The sequence below is a fragment of the Bombina bombina genome, chromosome 5 (assembly GCF_027579735.1).
Source record: "Bombina bombina isolate aBomBom1 chromosome 5, aBomBom1.pri, whole genome shotgun sequence".
NCBI lineage: Eukaryota > Metazoa > Chordata > Amphibia > Anura > Bombinatoridae > Bombina > Bombina bombina.
In genome coordinates this window covers 386,906,650-386,930,251 of record NC_069503.1, presented here as the reverse complement: position 1 = coordinate 386,930,251, position 23,602 = coordinate 386,906,650, and the positions used below count along the sequence as shown (strand labels likewise).

The following is a 23,602-nucleotide window of genomic DNA, read 5'->3' as shown; positions in this document are numbered from 1 at the left end:
TCCAGCAGTCTCATAGGCTAACCGTATTATGCTACGAAGCCAAAAGGAGAGAGAGGTAGCCAAAGCTTTTTGACCTCTCCTCTGACCAGAATAAACGACAAACAGGGAAGACGTTTGTCGAAAATCCTTAGTTGCCTGTAGATAAAATTTCAGGGCACGGACTACATCTAGATTGTGTAGCAGACGTTCCTTTTTCGAAGAAGGATTAGGACACAAAGATGTAACCACAATCTCTTGATTGATATTCCTGTTAGTGACCACCTTAGGTAGGAACCCAGGTTTAGTACGCAGAACTACCTTGTCTGAATGAAAAATCAGATAAGGAGAATCACAATGTAAGGCAGATAACTCAGAGACTCTTCGAGCCGAGGAAATCGCCATTAAAAACAGAACTTTCCAAGATAACAACTTGATATCAATGGAATGAAGGGGTTCAAACGGAACCCCCTGTAAAACATTAAGAACTAAGTTCAAACTCCATGGTGGAGCAACAGTTTTAAACACAGGCTTGATCCTAGCTAAAGCCTGACAAAAAGCTTGAACGTCCGGAACTTCTGACAGACGTTTGTGTAAAAGAATGGACAGAGCTGAAATCTGTCCCTTTAAGGAACTAGCGGATAAACCCTTTTCTAAACCTTCTTGTAGAAAAGACAATATCCTCGGAATCCTAACCTTACTCCATGAGTAACTCTTGGATTCGCACCAATATAAGTATTTGCGCCATATCTTATGGTAAATCTTTCTGGTAACAGGCTTCCTAGCCTGTATTAAGGTATCAATAACTGACTCAGAAAAACCACGTTTTGATAAAATCAAGCGTTCAATTTCCAAGCAGTCAGCTTCAGAGAAATTAGATTTTGATGTTTGAAGGGACCCTGGATCAGAAGGTCCTGTTTCAGAGGTAGCGACCAAGGTGGACAGGATGACATGTCCACTAGATCTGCATACCAAGTCCTGCGTGGCCATGCAGGCGTTATTAGAATCACTGATGCTCTCTCCTGTTTGATTCTGGCAATCAATCGAGGAAGCATCGGGAAGGGTGGAAACACATAAGCCATCCCGAAGGTCCAAGGTGCTGTCAAAGCATCTATCAGAACCGCTCCCGGATCCCTGGATCTGGACCCGTAACGAGGAAGCTTGGCGTTCTGTCGAGACGCCATGAGATCTATCTCTGGTTTGCCCCAACGTCGAAGTATTTGGGCAAAGACCTCCGGATGAAGTTCCCACTCCCCCGGATGAAAAGTCTGACGACTTAAGAAATCCGCCTCCCAGTTCTCCACTCCCGGGATGTGGATTGCTGACAGGTGGCAAGAGTGAGACTCTGCCCAGCTAATTATCTTTGATACTTCCATCATTGCTAGGGAGCTTCTTGTCCCTCCCTGATGGTTGATGTAAGCTACAGTCGTGATGTTGTCCGACTGAAACCTGATGAACCCCCGAGTTGTTAACTGGGGCCAAGCCAGAAGGGCATTGAGAACTGCTCTCAATTCCAGAATGTTTATTGGTAGGAGACTCTCCTCCTGATTCCATTGTCCCTGAGCCTTCAGAGAATTCCAGACAGCGCCCCAACCTAGTAGGCTGGCGTCTGTTGTTACAATTGTCCAGTCCGGCCTGCTGAATGGCATCCCCCTGGACAGATGTGGCCGAGAAAGCCACCATAGAAGAGAATTTCTGGTCTCTTGATCCAGATTCAGAGTAGGGGACAAGTCTGAGTAATCCCCATTCCACTGACTTAGCATGCACAATTGCAGCGGTCTGAGATGTAGACGTGCAAAGGGTACTATGTCCATTGCTGCTACCATTAAGCCGATCACCTCCATGCATTGAGCTACTGACGGGTGTTGAATGGAATGAAGGACACGGCATGCATTTTGAAGCTTTGTTAACCTGTCTTCTGTCAGGTAAATCTTAATTTCTACAGAATCTATAAGAGTCCCCAAGAAGGGAACTCTTGTGAGTGGAAAGAGAGAACTCTTCTTTTCGTTCACCTTCCATCCATGCGACCTTAGAAATGCCAGTACTAACTCTGTATGAGACTTGGCAGTTTGAAAGCTTGAAGCTTGTATCAGAATGTCGTCTAGGTACGGAGCTACCGCAATTCCTTGCGGTCTTAGTACCGTCAGAAGAGCACACAGAACCTTTGTGAAGATTCTCGGAGCCGTAGCCAATCCGAATGGAAGAGCTACAAACTGGTAATGCCTGTCTAGAAAGGCAAACCTTAGGTACCGGTAATGATCTTTGTGAATCGGTATGTGAAGGTAAGCATCCTTTAAATCCACTGTGGTCATGTACTGACCCTTTTGGATCATGGGTAAAATTGTCCGAATAGTTTCCATTTTGAACGATGGAACTCTTAGGAATTTGTTTAGGATCTTTAAATCCAAGATTGGCCTGAAAGTTCCCTCTTTTTTGGGAACCACAAACAGATTTGAGTAAAACCCTTGTCCTTGTTCCGACCGCGGAACCGGATGGATCACTCCCATTAATAAAAGATCTTGTACACAGCGTAGAAACGCCTCTTTCTTTATTTGGTTTGTTGACAACCTTGACAGATGAAATCTCCCTCTTGGGGGAGAGAATTTGAAGTCTAGAAGGTATCCCTGAGATATGATCTCTAACGCCCAGGGATCCTGGACATCTCTTGCCCAAGCCTGGGCGAAGAGAGAAAGTCTGCCCCCCACTAGATCCGTTCCCGGATCGGGGGCCCTCGATTCATGCTGTCTTAGGGGCAGCAGCAGGTTTCCTGGCCTGCTTGCCCTTGTTCCAGGACTGGTTAGGTCTCCAGCCTTGTCTGTAGCGAGCAACAGCTCCTTCCTGTTTTGGTGCAGAGGAAGTTGATGCTGCTCCTGCTTTGAAATTACGAAAGGAACGAAAATTAGACTGTCTAGCCTTAGGTTTGGCTCTGTCTTGAGGCAGGGCATGGCCTTTACCTCCTGTAATGTCAGCGATAATTTCTTTCAACCCGGGCCCGAATAAGGTCTGCCCTTTGAAAGGTATATTAAGCAATTTAGATTTAGAAGTAACGTCAGCTGACCAGGATTTTAGCCACAGTGCTCTGCGTGCCTGAATGGCGAATCCGGAATTCTTAGCCGTAAGTTTAGTTAAATGTACTACGGCATCTGAAATAAATGAGTTAGCTAACTTAAGGGCTTTAAGCTTGTGTGTAATCTCATCTAATGGAGCTGATTCAAGTGTCTCTTCCAGAGACTCAAACCAAAATGCTGCTGCAGCCGTGACAGGCGCAATGCATGCAAGAGGTTGCAATATAAAACCTTGTTGAACAAACATTTTCTTAAGGTAACCCTCTAACTTTTTATCCATTGGATCTGAAAAGGCACAGCTATCCTCCACCGGGATAGTGGTACGCTTAGCTAAAGTAGAAACTGCTCCCTCCACCTTAGGGACCGTTTGCCATAAGTCCCGTGTGGTGGCGTCTATTGGAAACATCTTTCTAAATATCGGAGGGGGTGAGAACGGCACACCGGGTCTATCCCACTCCTTAGTAACAATTTCAGTAAGTCTCTTAGGTATAGGAAAAACGTCAGTACTCGCCGGTACCGCAAAATATTTATCCAACCTACACATTTTCTCTGGTATTGCAACTGTGTTACAATCATTCAGAGCCGCTAACACCTCCCCTAGTAATACACGGAGGTTTTCCAGCTTAAATTTAAAATTTGAAATATCTGAATCCAGTTTGTTTGGATCAGAACCGTCACCCGCAGAATGAAGCTCTCCGTCCTCATGTTCTGCAAATTGTGACGCAGTGTCTGACATGGCCCTAATATTATCAGCGCACTCTGTTCTCACCCCAGAGTGATCACGCTTACCTCTTAGTTCTGGTAATTTAGCCAAAACTTCAGTCATAACAGTAGCCATATCCTGTAATGTGATTTGTAATGGCCGCCCAGATGTACTCGGCGCTACAATATCACGCACCTCCCGAGCGGGAGATGCAGGTACTGACACGTGAGGCGAGTTAGTCGGCATAACTCTCCCCTCGTTGTTTGGTGAAATATGTTCAATTTGTACAGATTGACTTTTATTTAAAGTAGCATCAATACAGTTAGTACATAAATTTCTATTGGGCTCCACTTTGGCTTTAGCACATATAGCACAGATATCTTCCTCTGAATCAGACATGTTTAACACACTAGCAAATAAACTAGCAACTTGGAAATACTTTTCAAGTAATTTACTATAATATGAAAACGTACTGTGCCTATAAGAAGCACAGAAAAAGTTATGACAGTTGAAAATTAATAAACTGAAAAGTTATAGCATCAAATCTTTGTAAAAAACACAATTTTAGCAAAGGATTGCTCCCATTAGCAAAGGATAACTAACCCTGATAGCAGAAAGAAAAAAAAAATACAGAAATAAACGTTTTTTTTTTTTTTATCACAGTCAACTACAATCTCACAGCTCTGCTGTGAGTGATTACCTCCCTCAAAACAAGTTTTGAAGACCCCTGAGTTCTGTAGAGATGAACCGGATCATGCAGGGAAGACAATAAACTTCTGACTGAATTTTTTGATGCGTAGCAAAAGCACCAAAAAAGGTCCCTCCCCCTCACACATAACAGTGAGAGAGATCAGTAAACTGTCATAAATTAAATAAAACGACTGCCAAGTGGAAAAAAATAGTGCCCAAAACATTTTTTCACCCAGTACCTCAGAAAATTAAACGATTTTACATGCCAGCAAAAAACGTTTAACATTAATAAATTGTGTTATTAAAAAGCCTGTTGCTAGTCCCTGCAAATTAGGCTAAAGTTTTATGCATACAGTATAATTCCAGTGAAGTGCCATTCCCCAGAATACTGAAGTGTAAAATATACATACATGACAGCCTGATACCAGTTGCTGCTACCGCATTTAAGGCTGAGTTTACATTATATCGGTATGGCAGAATTTTCTCATCAATTCCATTGTCAGAAAATAATAAGCTGCTACATACCTCTTTGCAGATTAATCTGCCCGCTGTCCCCTGATCTGAAGTTTACCTCTCCTCAGATGGCCGAGAAATAGCAATATGATCTTAACTACTCCGGCTAAAATCATAGAAAAACTCAGGTAGATTCTTCTTCAAATTCTACCAGAGAAGGAATAACACACTCCGGTGCTATTATAAAATAACAAACTTTTGATTGAAGGTATGAAACTAAGTATAATCACCACAGTCCTCTCACACATCCTATCTATTCGTTGGGTGCAAGAGAATGACTGGTAATGGCAGTTAGGGGAGGAGCTATGTGGCAGCTCTGCTGGGTGAATCCTCTTGCACTTCCTGTTGGGGAGGAGTTAATATCCCATAAGTAATGGATGATCCGTGGACTGGATACACTTAACAAGAGAAAACAAAACCCAAAATTATTATTTTGTGATTCAGATAGAACATACAATTTTAAACAACTTTCCAATGTACTTCTATTATCACACTTGTTATCCTTTCGTTAAAATGCATTAAGTTCAGGAGAGTACACATGTCAGTAGTACTATATGACAGCAGTTTTGCAACAATGTTATATATTAGCAAGATCACTAGATGGCAGCACTATTTCCTGTCATGTAGTGCCCCAGACATGTGCATGCTACCTATCTAGATATATCTTCAACAAAGAATAGCAAAAGCAAAGCAAATTTGATAATAGAAATAAAATTGAAAACTTTTTTTCTTAAATTGCAAATTGTATTGTATGTATCTGAATCATGAAATATTTTTTGGGTTTCATGTCCCTTTAAAAACAGAATTAAAGTGAATGTAAACTTGAGCATAGTCATTCAAGTCATAGGGAAGAATTTAAGAATGAATGAGACTTTGATTCATTAAATGTGTAGGATCTTTTGAGATTTTGTAATGTCAGAACGGTAAGTGCCGTTCCTCCGCCTGCCATATTCGTCAATTGATGACTCATTGTTTCCTCCCCCCGGCCCGTGATGTTTGTGCAAAGGGGGGAGAGGGGGGAAACAATTAGTGGATTGCAGATGAGTCATCAGTCAATCAATTGAAGAATATGGCGGGCGGAGGAACAGCGCTTATCGTTCTGACATTACAAGGTAAAAATCTCAGAAGATAAGTATATCCTACACATTTGATGAATGAACGTCTCATTCATTTTTTAAATTCTTTCCTATGACTTGAGCGACTATGCTCAAGTTTACATTCACATTAATGCTTACCTGATAAATTAATTTATTTCATGGTAGTGAGAATCCATGAGCCAATATTTCTGGGATTCAATTCCAAGCCACAAGGAGGAAGCAAAGATACCCAACATTCCACAAGCTTTTAATCCCTCTCACCGCTCTGGTATCCTAGTCTAATGTAAAGGCAAGAGATAGAGAAATAGAAAAGGACAAAGAGGGGTAAATGAGGTGCAATACTAACTGCTGCCAATAGGAAAAAAAATGGATAGTGAGTCTTGTGGACTCTCACCATGAAGAAAGAAATTCATTTATCAGGTAAGCATACATTCTGTTTTCCTTCATAAGGTGGTGAGAGTCCATGAGCTATTACTCTGGGGATCTAATATTCAAGTTGTGGAGTTCAGGAATAAATGGGAGGATTAAGATTAAGACAGACACCTATTTACTAGCCACTAAGACTTTCCTGTCAAAAACTCCCAAAGGAAAAATGAGTAAAGAAGACCAAAGTTGCTGCTCCCCAAGATACATAACAGAAGCCCACAAAGTGGAACTAATCTAGTAGAATAGACTAACAGTTCTAGAAGGAATTTTCCTGCTTTCATTAAAGCCATACTTTATTCCAGGATCTAAAGTAACAACTGTAGTTCTCTAACTCAAATGTGGATAAACGATTTTTAAAATCGTATGTAGGATGAGAACAAATTTAAAAAGTTCTTTAAAAATTTAAAAAAGAGAAAGAAAATACCTGATCCTAATTAAAAATAACATAAGGAATCTCACAAAAAAGCAAATAAACTAAACACTCTTGTAGTAAAAATATTGCAATAAACAATCACTTAAATAAGCAGAATGTTTAAACAATTCATAGGTTCAAAAGATGAGCTTGTAAAAAAACTCTTAAAATCAATACGTTTCTCAAGAAGAGAAAATCTCTTAACGCTACGACAAGATCAATAACAAAGATCTGAATGAAGAAGACCTTAAAGAACTTGCAGATAAATCCACAACTAAATTAATTTGTAAGAATTAAAAAATTCCTGTAGATTCTAAGAATACTGGTAAAAATCATGTTAATCATCGGGGAACATAAAATCAACCCTACAAGATAATTGGCACATCTTGTTCGCAAATACCACTGTAAGAGAAAAAAAAATAATCTAAATGGATAAGAGTAACTTGTTACAGACTGCCTTGCCTGAAGAAAAACGTGTCAATTATTTTGTTCAAAAACTTACTTTATGAAAAGAAAGATCAATCTCTAGGCCTTTAAATGCATAGGCCTGAGATCCCATCTTGAGAGACTAATGTCAAAAGGAACTATTGTCCAAAAGGACGAATTAAAAGTGCCTCTAGAAACTGGAGTAAAGAATATACCACTAGGACAGAGATGGTTTTACAGGGGCGTTCAAAAAACTTAAACCATCTTCAAAGGGAATAGTAAGTAGCAATTGCCATGTCCACCTTGGAAAAGATTCCCTAATGATCTACACATTACAAGCTGTTCATGGGAACATCTTTAAAAATCAGAAAATGGAGTAAAGTCCAGGCTTGGTCTATTCCTAGGAAATATACTCAGAAATGACCTCACGAATAGGAAACGTATGTGGAGGTTTAGCAGATATAGGAAAGTTAAAAAAAAAAAAAAAAAAAAAAAAGTGTACAATATATTTTTCTTCAACTGGATTAGAGTCCTATACACCTAAAATACTAAAAAACAAAATCTCTAGAAACAGCCAAGATGTATAAAAAAACGGTTTCTCCACAGAGGCAATTATAGGGACTCAGGTCACCCTTGTAAGCACTTCTTAAAGGCATCAACTGTCACAAAACATAAGGAGTGTGCACAACTGGCACAGAGAAAAGTGCTATGTATAAGGCTATAAAATATAACAACAATTGATTAACCCCTTAGTGACCAGACCATTTTTCAGTTCTTACCCTTAAGGACCAGGGCTATTTTTACATTTCTGCAGTGTTTGTGTTTAGCTGTAATTTTCCTCTTACTCATTTACTGTACCCACACATTATATACCATTTTTCTCGCCATTAAATGGACTTTGTAAAGATACCATTATTTTAATCATATCATATATAATTTACTATACTTTTTTTTTTTTTTTTTTTTTTTTATAAAATTTGATTTAAAAACACACTTTTTAACTTTGACCCCCAAAATCTGTTACACATCTACCACCACCAAAAAAACAACCATGCTAAATAGTTTCTAAATATTGTCCTGAGTTTAGAAATACCCAATGTTTACATGTTCTTTGCTTTTTTTGCAAGTTGTAGGGCAATAAATACAAGTAGCACTTTGCTATTTAACCCCTTAATGACCACAGCACTTTTCCATTTTCTGTCCATTTGGGACCAAGGCTATTTTTACATTTTTGCAGTGTTTGTGTTTAGCTGTAATTTTCCTCTTACTCTTTTACTGTACCCACACATATTATATACCGTTTTTCTCGCCATTAAATGGACTTTCTAAAGATACCATTATTTTCATCATATCTTATCATTTACTATAAAAAAAAATATAAAATATGAGGAAAAAATGGAAAAAAACACACTTTTTCTAACTTTGTCCCCCAAAATCTGTTACACATCTACAACCACCAAAAAACACCCATGCTAAATAATTTCTAAATTTTGTCCAGAGTTTAGAAATACCCAATGTTTACACGTTCTTTGCTTTTTTTTGCAAGTTATAGGGCAATAAATATAAGTAGCACTTTGCTATTTCCAAACCACTTTTTTTCAAAATGAGCGCTAGTTACATTGGAACCCTGATATCTGTCAGGAATACCTGAATATCCCTTGACATGTATATATATTTTTTTAGAACACATCCCAAAGTATTGATCTAGGCCCATTTTGGTATATTTCATGCCACCATTTCACCACCAAATGCGATCAAATAAAAAAAATTGTTCACTTTTTCACAAATTTTTTCACAAACTTTAGGATTCTCACTGAAATTATTTACAAACAACTTGTGCAATTATGGCATAAATGGTTGTAAATTTTTCTCTGGAATCCCCTTTGTTCAGAAATAGCAGACATATATGGCTTTGACGTTGCTTTTTGGTAATTAGAAGGCCGCTAAATGCCACTGCGCACCATGCGTGTATTATGCACAGCAGGGAAGGGGTTAATAAGGGAGCATGTAGGGAGCTTTTTGGGGTAATTTTAGCTTTAGTGTAGTGTAGTAGACAACCCAAAGTATTGATCTACGCCCATTTTGGTATATTTCATGCCACCATTTCACCGCCAAATGGGATCAAATAAAGAAAAACGTTAAATTTTTCAAAATTTTAGATTTCTCACTGAAATCATTTACAAACATTTTGTGCAATTATGGCACAAATGGTTGTAAATGCTTCTCTGGGGTCTCCTTTGTTCAAAAATAGCAGACATATATGGATTTGGTGTTGCTTTTTGGTAATTAGAAGGCCGCTAAATGCCACTGCGCACAACACGTGAATTATGCCCAGCAATGAAGGGGTTAATTAGGTAGCTTGTATGGAGTTTGCAGGGTTAATTTTAGCTTTAGTGTAGAGATCAGCTTCCCACCTGACACATCAGACCCCCTGATCCCTCCCAAAGAGCTCTCTTTCCTCCCCCACCCCAAAAATTGTCCCCGCCATCTTAAGTACTGGCAGAAAGTCTGCCAGTACTAAAATAAAAGGTATCCTTTTTTTATATATAGCATATTTACATATGCTGCTGTGTAAGATTCCCCCCCTTAGCCCCCAACCTCCCTGATCCCCCCCAAAACAGCTCTCTAACCCTCCCCCTCTGCCTTATTGGGGGCCATCTTGGGTACTGGCAGCTGTCTGCCAGTACCCAGTTTGCATGTAAAAATGTCTTTATTTTTTTTAATTTTTGGTTTTTCTGCAGTGTAGCTTCCCCCCCCCCCAAGACTAATCCCCCACCCCCTCCCAGATCCCTTAGATGACTTTAATCAGGGATTTTTTTCCCTCCTTTCTCCCCATAATAAAAAAAACGTTTCTGTAGTGTAAGTGGTTCCCACCCGCTCCCTCCCTGTGCACGCGCCCGCCCACCACCCCCCGTGCACGCGTGCGCGCCCCCGGCGATACCGCCCCCCTCTCTGACCAAGAAGCCATCGATGGCCGCCCACCAACCTCCCACTTCAGCTCCCACCCACCAACGAATGCGGCCATCGATGTCCGGTGCAGAGAGGGCCACAGAGTGGCTCTCTCTGCACCGGAGGGGTAAAAAATGTTATTGCAGGATGCCTCAATATCGAGGCATCCTGCAATAACCGGAAAACAGCTGGAAGTGATCAGGATCGCTTCCAGCTGCTTTCCACACTGAGGACGTGCAGGGTACGTTCTCAGGCGTTAACTGCCTTTTTTCTGAGGACGTACCCTGCACGTCCTCAGTCGTTAAGGGGTTAAAAAACTTTTTTTTTTTTTTTTCAAAATTAGCCATATAGTAACACTGATATCCGTTAGAAATCCCAAACCCTTCACATGTATGTATATATATATATATATATATATATATATATATATATTTTTTTTTAGTAGACAACCCAAATTATTGATCTAGGCCCATTTTGGTATATTTCATGCCACCATTTCACCGCCAAATATGATCAAATAAAAAAAAATCGTTAACTTTTTTACTAACTTTTTCACAAAATGATTTACAAACAGATTGTGCCGTTATGGTACAAATGGTTGTAAATGCTTCTCTGGGATCCCTTTGTTCAGAAATAGCTTAACGTAACATATATGGCTTTGGTATTGCTTTTTGGTAATTAGAAGGCCGCTAAATGCCACTGCGCACCACACATGTATTATGCCCAGCAGTAAAAGGGGTTAATAGGGAGCTTGTAGGGTTAATTTTAGCTTTAGTATAGAGATCAACATCCCAACTGACACATCCCACCCCCACCTCACAATTGTCACCGCCATCTTACGTACTGGAAGAAAGTCTGCCAGTACTAAAATAAAAAGCATTTTTATATATATATATATATATATATATATATATATATATATATATATATATATATATATATATATTTATTTATATCTATATATCTATATATATATCTATATATCTATATATCTATATATATTTTGATTCTGCAGTGCTGGTTCCCCCCTTAGCCCCCAACCTCTCTGATCCCCCCCATACAGCTCTCTAACCCTCCCCCCTCTACCTATTTGCTGCCATCTTGGGTACTGGAAGCTGTCTGCCAGTACCCAGTTTGCCCCCCAAAAAATGCTTTTTATTTATTTATTTTTCATTTCTAGATAAAAAAAATTTTTTGTAGTGTAGCTGCCCCCCTCAATACCCTATCTCCCTCCCCCTCCCAGATCCATTGCCCAACATTAAATCCCCCCTCCCTCTGCATCATTCACAAGTCATTTAAATTTATTATGCAAATGTGGAGCGCGCCAACAACCCTCCCCCCACACGCTACCGCGACTATGCGCACAATTATATAAGAGGGACAGGAAGTAACCATCGATGGGCCGCCCACCTGCCACCCAGCAGCAGCTCCCACCCACCAATGATGTGAGTGCATATGGTACTAACCTGGAGCTGCACCCACTCTACTGTACTTACCAGCTACAGAGAAGACTGCTTCCAGAGGAGAGCCCATCCAATGCTGTGCAAGCAACAACATAGGATATTGAGGAGTACCCTCTTGATCCAGCAGAAGGCGGCTAATGGACAAGTCCCTGCAACACCTGTGGCCAGAGGGCGTTTTCTGTCACTGCCCATGACTATGGTTCCCCTCTCTTCTGTTCCTGGTTCTGAGAGGAAATTGGGTCTGAGAACCCATTTCAACAAAGAATCTTGAGCATCTCAATACTTCAACTTCCTCCTGTGGAGGCAAAGATATGACTAGGATATTGTAAATATGAGAGGAATTAAAAGTTTGTGGAATGGTGGGTATCCTTGCCTCCTCCTAGTGGCAAGGAACTAAATCCCAGGAGAAATGGCTTGTGGATTCTCGGCACCTTATGAAAGAAAATATTTGCTTTGAATATACCATGCTATCTAACATTTAACGTCCCTTTAAAAATAAATTTTCTGATGTTTGATATTAAACACTAAATCATGTCTTATAAAATGTAACCCAGAAATGTAAATTTGTAACTCAAATAAGCAGTGACGAATCAATGTCAATTTACCTAGTAGTTAAACTTACCTATTGCCATGAATATTTCATTAACATTCACTGACGTCTTGGCAGATGTCTCCATGAACAGCAAGCTGTTATCATCTGCATAGGCCTGTGCTTCCTGTAAAATAGTCAAAGGAACATTAAAGTCAATTTTAAAAAAACTTTTTAATTCACTTTCATTATCAAAATGTGCACAATCTTTTTATATGCACACTTTCTGAGACACCAACTCTTACTGGGCATGTTCAAGAATTTATAGTATATACATTTTCTTCCTAAATGGAAAGAGTCTGCAGCTGCATTCATTACTTTTGGGAAATAAGAACCTGGCCACCAGGAGGAGGCAAAGACAACCCAACCAAAGACTTAAATACTCCTCCCACTCCCCTCATCCCCTATTCATTCTTTGCCTTTTATACCAGGAGGATGACAGAGAAGGGGTCAGAATGTTTAATTTTAGTTTTTGTCTCTTATGGAGGGAAGTACTCTTCAGCATGGGACAGGAGTTTTAAGTAGTCCTGTCAATCTCTCAGTGAGGGCTTGGATAAAAGTTAGAGTCCGGAGATGCAGGTAGTTTCTTTCTGCAAAACCATCCCGACTCATTAACAGCTCCTTAAGCAATTGGCGTTGTCAAACTTTGCTTCGCTGACTGCTTTCTTTTCTCAAGTCCATGGCGGATGCAATGCTACTATTCATCACACTTGAAGGCCGTGTTCCTGTTCCACGGCGTAGATTCCGGTAAGATCGTTTAATTTTACTTTATTAGTCAATGTACTGTAATGTGAATGTTTCCCGAGAGGCTACCACCGTGCAGGTCTAACTTATAAATAAGGGTCTCAGTGAGTGTCTTTTAGTATCTTGGAATCGAGGGTTAATATCTTCTGAGGGGGGTTATTAAACAGGGGGGTTTATAATCATGTTAGTTATGTGATTCAACCTGCTTATGTGTAATGTTTACTGGGCTCGTGGTTGGAACATTGAGGCCTTTGGAAGTGACGCAGCCTTTTGGTTGGGCTCACTTATTTTGAACTGTACGGTTCACTTTGTGTTCGGGAGTGGCTACGTTCCATTTTTCCATTTCCACATTCCCGACTGCGTGATGAAGGAAATTTTCTAGTCCGCAGGGGTCTGGTCATAGGAGGTGGTGAGTGCCCCAGCCATTGGGGGTGTCAGGTGCCGTTTTTGTTTTTACTACTTTAGTCCATATTTGAATATCCTCTGTCCGGTTATGGAGGATTCTGATGCTGAGACTGTTAATTTCAGATTCAGTTACGTAGAATTCTGATACTGAGACTATTTTGATTTCAGATTCTGTGTCCAGTGATGAATCCGGAGTGGCGTTGTTGACACCTGTCAACCAATTTTGTTCCGTATGTCATTTCAGAGCACCTGGTTCCTCGGACTCGGGGAATCAAGGGACTGGTGAGCCATCCGCCTCTGGGGGCCCTGAGTTCCCTACCAAATCATACTTCTGCACATGCGGGTATCCCAGTTTATGGTTCCTCCATGCGGGGTGGTGTGTTCCCCCCGGAGGTTGCAGCACGTTTTCGCTTTCACATAATGTTGGCGATTGTTCGTCTGCAGAGTCCAGACGTTTATTTGAGAATGTGCTTGTGCCCTATTGTCCCGGGCCTCTACAGTTCCCTAACTGTCCCTGAGTGTTGTGCCTTTCGTTACAGGATTGCACGCCTTTGAGTATTGCTCAGACATGTTTTTCAGTTATTGAATGACTATCGTTACCAGATACAGGGATTTTCAGTCTGATAATTCGAATGGTGCACCTCATTAGATATGTGGGGATGAAGTAATCTCCTGATTGTCATTTGTTTGAGATCTTTCCCAGTTTTGAAAGATAGGGCTCCGTTTGGCTTGTCCTGCAGGTAGGCCTGTGTCTTTTTGGGCGTTAACCTCCGGGTTGCCTTATATTTTATTTATATCCGATGGGATGTCTTATTTGTTTTTGTTTCCTTCGGGAACCTTCTGAGATTGATACTCTTTTTTTACTTCTTCGGAAGTTGTTTTGGACATGTTAGTCCTATGTTAAAAATGTCTGTTTTTTCCCCTATGAGGGAGAATTTATGCAGCTTGCCGGTAGGACCCTAGGTAAAAAAGAGAGAGAAACTCTAAAAAGTGAAAAAGACCCTAAAAGTAATAGCTTAAGCTACCTCAATAAAAGTGTAACCCAAAACACTTCCCTTAATGAAAAATAAAAAACAACAAATTTGAGGAGCGCTAAATAAAAGCAGCTATAGAGATCAAAATAAGCAAGACTATGTTAGTATATATTATAAATTGAATAATAATATTTATTAAGAAACAATACAAATGCCTAATACCACCGTTGGTTAAAACAAGTAATATGCTAAAAATATCAGTAAATACTAAAATATCAATAAAAACAAAGATTAAACTTTCTTGAATAATGTATTCAATATAAAATGACTGTTACTTATATAGTTCTTAATATTGTATTCATTACAAAGTGCTATTGCTGTTTGTCAATGCAAAGTGGTTGTTACTTATGTAGCCTTTAGTAAAGAGCTATAGTTTTTTGTAGCCGTTGGCGTGTACTGAAAAATACGGCGGATACTTTTGTGGCCAAAAAAAAAAAAAAAAAAACATAATTTATGTAAGAACTTACCTGATAAATTCATTTCTTTCATATTAGCAAGAGTCCATGAGCTAGTGACGTATGGGATATACATTCCTACCAGGAGGGGCAAAGCTTCCCAAACCTCAAAATGCCTATAAATACACCCCTCACCACACCCACAATTCAGTTTAACGAATAGCCAAGAAGTGGGGTGATAAAAAGTGCGAAAGCATATAAAATAAGGAATTGGAATAATTGTGCTTTATACAAAATCATAACCACCACAAAAAAAGGGCGGGCCTCATGGACTCTTGCTAATATGAAAGAAATGAATTTATCAGGTAAGTTCTTACATAAATTATGTTTTCTTTCATGTAATTAGCAAGAGTCCATGAGCTAGTGACGTATGGGATAATGAATACCCAAGATGTGGATCTTTCCACACAAGAGTCACTAGAGAGGGAGGGATAAAATAAAGACAGCCAATTCCTGCTGAAAATAATCCACATAAAGTTTAATGAAAAACATAAGCAGAAGATTCAAACTGAAACCGCTGCCTGAAGTACTTTTCTACCAAAAACTGCTTCAGAAGAAGAAAATACATCAAAATGGTAGAATTTAGTAAAAGTATGCAAAGAGGACCAAGTTGCTGCTTTGCAAATCTGATCAACCGAAGCTTCATTCCTAAACGCCCAGGAAGTAGAAACTGACCTAGTAGAATGAGCTGTAATCCTCTGAGGCGGAGTTTTACCCGACTCAACATAGGCAAGATGAATTAAAGATTTCAACCAAGATGCCAAAGAAATGGCAGAAGCTTTCTGGCCTTTTCTAGCACCGGAAAAAATAACAAATAGACTAGAAGTCTTTCGGAAAGACTTAGTAGCTTCAACATAATATTTCAAGCTCTAACAACATCCAAAGAATGCAACGATTTCTCCTTAGAATTCTTAGGATTAGGACATAATGAAGGAACCACAATTTCTCTACTAATGTTGTTGGAATTCACAACTTTAGGTAAAAATTCAAAAGAAGTTCGCAACACCGCCTTATCCTGATGAAAAATCAGAAAAGGAGACTCACAAGAAAGAGCAGATAATTCAGAAACTCTTCTGGCAGAAGAGATGGCCAAAAGGAACAAAACTTTCCAAGAAAGTAATTTAATGTCCAATGAATGCATAGGTTCAAACGGAGGAGCTTGAAGAGCTCCCAGAACCAAATTCAAACTCCAAGGAGGAGAAATTGACTTAATGACAGGTTTTATACGAACCAAAGCTTGTACAAAACAATGAATATCAGGAAGAATAGCAATCTTTCTGTGAAAAAGAACAGAAAGAGCAGAGATTTGACCTTTCAAGGAACTTGCGGACAAACCCTTATCTAAACCATCCTGAAGAAACTGTAAAATTCTCGGTATTCTAAAAGAATGCCAAGAAAAATGATGAGAAAGACACCAAGAAATATAAGTCTTCCAGACTCTATAATATATCTCTCTAGATACAGATTTACGAGCCTGTAACATAGTATTAATCACAGAGTCAGAGAAACCTCTTTGACCAAGAATCAAGCGTTCAATCTCCATACCTTTAAATTTAAGGATTTCAGATCCTGATGGAAAAAAGGACCTTGAGACAGAAGGTCTGGTCTTAACGGAAGAGTCCACGGTTGGCAAGAGGCCATCCGGACAAGATCCGCATACCAAAACCTGTGAGGCCATGCCGGAGCTACCAGCAGAACAAACGAGCATTCCTTCAGAATCTTGGAGATTACTCTTGGAAGAAGAACTAGAGGCGGAAAGATATAAGCAGGATGATACTTCCAAGGAAGTGATAATGCATCCACTGCCTCCGCCTGAGGATCCCGGGATCTGGACAGATACCTGGGAAGTTTCTTGTTTAGATGAGACGCCATCAGATCTATTTCTGGAAGTTCCCATATTTGAACAATCTGAAGAAATACCTCTGGGTGAAGAGACCATTTGCCCGGATGCAACGTTTGGCGACTGAGATAATCCGCTTCCCAATTGTCTATACCTGGGATATGAACCGCAGAGATTAGACAGGAGCTGGATTCCGCCCAAACCAAAATTCGAGATACTTCTTTCATAGCCAGAGGACTGTGAGTCCCTCCTTGATGATTGATGTATGCCACAGTTGTGACATTGTCTGTCTGAAAACAAATGAACGATTCTCTCTTCAGAAGAGGCCAAAACTGAAGAGCTCTGAAAATTGCACGGAGTTCCAAAATATTGATCGGTAATCTCACCTCCTGAGATTCCCAAACTCCTTGTGCCGTCAGAGATCCCCACACAGCTCCCCAACCTGTGAGACTTGCATCTGTTGAAATTACAGTCCAGGTCGGAAGCACAAAAGAAGCCCCCTGAATTAAACGATGGTGATCTGTCCACCACGTTAGAGAGTGTCGAACAATCGGTTTTAAAGATATTAATTGAGATATCTTTGTGTAATCCTTGCACCATTGATTCAGCATACAGAGCTGAAGAGGTTGCATGTGAAAACGAGCAAAGGGGATCGCGTCCGATGCAGCAGTCATAAGACCTAGAATTTCCATGCATAAGGCTACCGAAGGGAATGATTGTGACTGAAGGTTTCGACAAGCTGAAATCAATTTTAGACGTCTCTTGTCTGTTAAAGACAGAGTCATGGACACTGAATCTATCTGGAAACCCAGAAAAGTTACCCTTGTCTGAGGAATCAATGAACTTTTTGGTAAATTGATCCTCCAACCATGATCTTGAAGAAACAACACAAGTCGATTCGTATGAGATTCTGCTAAATGTAAAGACTGAGCAAGTACCAAGATATCGTCCAAATAAGGAAATACCACAATACCCTGTTCTCTGATTACAGACAGAAGGGCACCGAGAACCTTTGTAAAAATTCTTGGAGCTGTAGCTAGGCCAAACGGCAGAGCCACAAACTGGTAATGCTTGTCCAGAAAAGAGAATCTCAGGAACTGATAATGATCTGGATGAATCGGAATATGCAGATATGCATCCTGTAAATCTATTGTGGACATATAATGCCCTTGCTGAACAAAAGGCAAGATAGTCCTTACAGTTACCATCTTGAACGTTGGTATCCTTACATAACGATTCAATATTTTTAGATCCAGAACTGGTCTGAAGGAATTCTCCTTCTTTGGTACAATGAAGAGATTTGAATAAAACCCCATCCCCTGTTCCGGAACTGGAACTGGCATAATTACTCCAGCCAACTCTAGATCTGACACAATTCAGAAATGCTTGAGCTTTCACTGGATTTACTGGGACACGGGAAAGAAAAAATCTCTTTGCAGGAGGTCTCATCTTGAAACCAATTCTGTACCCTTCTGAAACAATGTTCTGAATCCAAAGATTGTGAACAGAATTGATCCAAAGATTGTGAACAGAATTGATCCAAATTTCTTTGAAAAAACGTAACCTGCCCCCTACCAGCTGAGCTGGAATGAGGGCCGCACCTTCATGTGGACTTAGAAGCAGGCTTTGCCTTTCTAGCAGGCTTGGATTTATTCCAGACTGGAGATGGTTTCCAAACTGAAACTGCTCCTGAGGATGAAGGATTAGGCTTTTGTTCTTTGTTGAAACGAAAGGAACGAAAACGATTATTAGCCCTGTTTTTACCCTTAGATTTTTTATCCTGTGGTAAAAAAGTTCCTTTCCCACCAGTAACAGTTGAGATAATAGAATCCAACTGAGAACCAAATAATTTGTTACCCTGGAAAGAAATGGAAAGTAGAGTTGATTTAGAAGCCATATCAGCATTCCAAGTCTTAAGCCATAAAGCTCTTCTAGCTAAAATAGCTAGAGACATAAACCTGACATCAACTCTGATAATATAAAAAATGGCATCACAGATAAAATTATTAGCATGCTGAAGAAGAATAATAATATCATGAGAATCATGATCTGTTACTTGTTGCGCTAAAGTTTCCAACCAAAAAGTTGAAGCTGCAGCAACATCAGCCAATGATATAGCAGGTCTAAGAAGATTACCTGAACACAGATAAGCTTTTCTTAGAAAGGATTCAATTTTCCTATCTAAAGGATCCTTAAACGAAGTACCATCTGACGTAGGAATAGTAGTACGTTTAGCAAGGGTAGAAATAGCCCCATCAACTTTAGGGATTTTGTCCCAAAATTCTAATCTGTCAGACGGCACAGGATATAATTGCTTAAAACGTTTAGAAGGAGTAAATGAATTACCCAATTTATCCCATTCTTTGGAAATTACTGCAGAAATAGCATTAGGAACAAGAAAAACTTCTGGAATAACCACAGGAGATTTAAATACCTTATCTAAACGTTTAGAATTAGTATCAAGAGGACCAGAATCCTCTATTTCTAAAGCAATTAGTACTTCTTTAAGTAAAGAACGAATAAATTCCATTTTAAATAAATATGAAGATTTATCAGCATCAATCTCTGAGACAGAATCCTCTGAACCAGAAGAGTCATCAGAATCAGAATGATGATGATCATTTAAAAATTCATCTGTAGGGAGAGAAGTTTTAAAAGATTTTTTACGTTTACTAGAAGGAGAAATAACAGACATAGCCTTCTTTATGGATTCAGAAACAAAATCTCTTATGTTATCAGGAACATTCTGCACCTTAGATGTTGAAGGAACTGCAACAGGCAATGGTACTTTACTAAAGGAAATATTATCTGCATTAACAAGTTTGTCATGACAATTAATACAAACAACAGCCGGAGGAATAGCTACCAAAAGTTTACAGCAGATACACTTAGCTTTGGTAGATCCAGCACTAGACAGCGATTTTCCTGTAGTATCTTCTGACTCAGATGCAACGTGAGACATCTTGCAATATGTAAGAGAAAAAAACAACATATAAAGCAAAATTGATCAAATTCCTTAAATGACAGTTTCAGGAATGGGAAAAAATGCCAAAGAACAAGCTTCTAGCAACCAGAAGCAATGAAAAAAATGAGACTGAAATAATGTGGAGACAAAAGCGATGCCCATATTTTTTAGCGCCAAATCAGACGCCCACATTATTTGGCGCCTAAATGCTTTAAATTTTGACTGGAATGTCCCTTTAAGACCCCTTGGTTCTAAACTTTTAAATAAAAAAAATAATTCTGCTTCCACACTCAATAATTTTTATTTACATCTCCCCCTCTAGGGTCTCTTCTTACCTTCTTAATGCCCCAATATTTAAAACCTTTAGTGTCCTGATTGTGATGTTCTTTAAAATGTCGGGATAATAAGTGGCCCTCAAAACCATGCTCAATATTTAGGAGATGCTCCCTTATTCTATCTCTCAGGGGACGGGAGGTTTCTCCCAAATACTGTTTTTTACAAGAACATTGCACTAGATAAAATTACATTTCTATCAGTGCAATCTCTAATTTCAAAATCTTTATTTGTCGAACTAGATGTTACAAATTTCGCTTTATTACTAAAATTACAGGCTTTACATCCTATACATGGATAAAATCCTTTTAGTTTTTCATTATATAAATTAACCTCACCAGTTTTGGTTTCTAATTTTTTAGGGATACTAGGTGCTAGAATAGATTTAAAATTTTTAGCTTTTTTAAAAACTCTCAGGTTTTTCAGAGAGGAGTTCACCCATATTGGGTCTCGTAAAATATACCAATGTTTGTTAAATGTTTCTTATTTGTTTATGATTTATATTATAGTTAGTAACAAAGGGTGTCCATAAACAGTAATAACACTTTGTAATGAATACAATATTAAGAGCTATATAAGTAACAGTCATTTTATATTGAATACATTATTCAAGAAAGTTTCATCTTTGTTTTTATTGTTATTTTAGGATTTACTGATATTTTTAGCATATTACTTGTTTTAACCACCGGTGGTATTAGGCATTTGTATTGTTTCTTAATAAATATTATTATTATTCAATTTATAATATATACCAACATAGTCTTGCTTATTTTGATCTCTATAGCTGCTTTTATTTAGCGCTCCTCAAATTTGTTGTTTGGTAGGACCCTAGGTGCAGGCTGGTCCTGCCTGTCGGGTTCGTTCATTGTGGCTGTTCAGACACGTGAAACTGTTCTGCTTGGCTGGTTCGGTAGAAGCGCAGAGTGCTTAGGTTATGATCGATTTTTAAGGTTCAACTAAGCATTCGAGAGGACCTGTGGGTCCGTTAGGCAGAAAGGATTGTTTCAGTCCTTATAGCCTTCAGTCATACAGGGAGTGCAGAATTATTAGGCAAGTTGTATTTTTGAGGATTAATTTTATTATTGAACAACAACCATGTTCTCTATGAACCCAAAAAACTCATTAATATCAAAGCTGAATAGTTTTGGAAGTAGTTTTTAGTTTGTTTTTAGTTATAGCTATGTTAGGGGGATATCTGTGTGTGCAGGTGACTATTACTGTGCATAATTATTAGGCAACTTAACAAAAAACAAATATATACCCATTTCAATTATTTATTTTTACTAGTGAAACCAATATAACATCTCAACATTCACAAATATACATTTCTGACATTCAAAAACAAAACAAAAACAAATCAGTGACCAATATAGCCACTTTTCTTTGCAAGGACACTCAAAAGCCTGCCATCCATGGATTCTGTCAGTGTTTTGATCTGTTCACCAACAACATTGCGTGCAGCAGCAACCACAGCCTCCCAGACACTGTTCAGAGAGGTGTACTGTTTTCCCTCCTTGTAAATCTCACATTTGATGATGGACCACAGGTTCTCAATGGGGTTCAGATCAGGTGAACAAGGAGGCCATGTCATTAGATTTTCTTCTTTTATACCCTTTCTTGCCAGCCACGCTGTGGAGTACTTGGACGCGTATGATGGAGCATTGTCCTGCATGAAAATCATGTTTTTCTTGAAGGGTGCAGACTTCTGTACCACTGCTTGAAGAAGGTGTCTTCCAGAAACTGGCAGTAGGACTGGGAGTTGAGCTTGACTCCATCCTCAACCCGAAAAGGCCCCACAAGCTCATCTTTGATGATACCAGCCCAAACCAGTACTCCACCTCCACCTTGCTGGCGTCTGAGTCGGACTGGAGCTCTCTGCCCTTTACCAATCCAGCCACGGGCCCATACATCTGGCCCATCAAGACTCACTCTCATTTCATCAGTCCATAAAACCATAGAAAAATCAGTCTTGAGATATTTCTTGGCCCAGTCTTGACGTTTCAGCTTGTGTGTCTTGTTCAGTGGTGGTCGTCTTTCAGCCTTTCTTACCTTGGCCATGTCGCTGAGTATTGCACACCTTGTGCTTTTGGGCACTCCAGTGATGTTGCAGCTCTGAAATATGGCCAAACTGGTGGCAAGTGGCATCTTGGCAGCTGCACACTTGACTTTTCTCAGTTCATGGGCAGTTATTTTGCGCCTTGGTTTTTCCACACGCTTCTTGCAACCCTGTTGACTATTTTGAATGAAACGCTTGATTGTTCGATTATCACGCTTCAGAAGCTTTGCAATTTTAAGAGTGCTGCATCCCTCTGCAAGATATCTCACTATTTTTGACTTTTCTGAGCCTGTCAAGTCCTTCTTTTGACCCATTTTGCCAAAGGAAAGGAAGTTGCCTAATAATTATGCACACCTGATATAGGGTGTTGATGTCATTAGACCACACCCCTTCTCATTACAGAGATGCACATCACCTAATATGCTTAATTGGTAGTAGGCTTTTGAGCCTATACAGCTTGGAGTAAGACAACATGCATAAAGAGGATGATGTGGTCAAAATACTCATTTGCCTAATAATTCTGCACTCCCTGTAGATGGCCGGGCAGGGGAGTTTTCCGCTGCGTCACTCCGACATCTGATTTCATCAGAACTTAGAATTTTCTTCCCCCATGTGGTGGAGGGTTGAAGGGCAGTTGAGCGGTTTGGCCTTCATTTTTAGGCCTCTGGATTTGTCTTTTTTGGTCTTGATCCAACAACTTGTACAAGATAGCTGTGTAGCATGCAGAAGGTTTGCAGTTTGAAACCAGTTGCAGCTTTTGAGAACCTTGCGGGTGTACGCGTAAGCTGTTTGTAGTGTATCTAGATGCAGCTGTTACTCTTTGACGTGTGCTGTCTGAGTTATAAGAGACCCTTATGTCTTCTTTCATTGTTTCCTGGTGAGTTGGATCTCCTTTTAGGGACATGTGTTTCTGGGTGATGGTTGTTCCCTGCGGGGACTTTGTTTAGCTCAGAGTTTTCCGGAGCTGGGTAGGCTTAGTGCCTTTCTCTTCCTTGTGCGGAGGTGATAGGGAGACTAGTCCTGCTAGTAGGATTTTTTTTTTACCTCAAGGTATCTCTTGGTTGTCCTGATGCTCTGAGAAGTATCTTCATACGACTTCTAGCCTTGCTCCTTGGCGTGTTGGACTTAGCTAGGGGTGGTTCCTTCCTTTAGTCGGGGCTTTCGAGTTCTTCACGCTATCCGGATTCTCTGGATATGCATTCCATACCCTTGTGTCTGGCTTTTTGGCCAGTTGGGGTGTTCAGTTCTAGGGTAAGGTTTGTCTGAACTATTAGGTGCCCGGACCTGTTTTTCTGCATGAGACTTCCAGTTGCTGAAGCTTCGCTTGGCCTTTTTCCTGACCCAGTCTTGGGTGGTTTTGGAATCTTGGATCTCAGGGCTGGTCGGGGTGTTCCACGGTAGAGGGAACTGAGGCTATGTCCTTGCTCCATCTACCTAACCTGGTCATGGTTGGCCAGGATT

The 23,602-nt window shown here is 39.8% G+C and overlaps 1 protein-coding gene across 1 annotated transcript in view; it reads right to left on the bottom strand.

Annotated features, from left to right (window-relative positions):
* RAB5A (RAB5A, member RAS oncogene family) overlaps window positions 1–23,602 on the bottom strand; it is a 110,347-nt gene that overhangs the window by 10,958 nt on the left and 75,787 nt on the right. Inside the window, exon 5 of the mRNA XM_053714220.1 lies at window positions 12,343–12,436. Within this exon, the coding sequence (XP_053570195.1) occupies window positions 12,343–12,436 (94 nt within the window). The remainder of the gene's footprint in view (window positions 1–12,342; window positions 12,437–23,602) is intronic.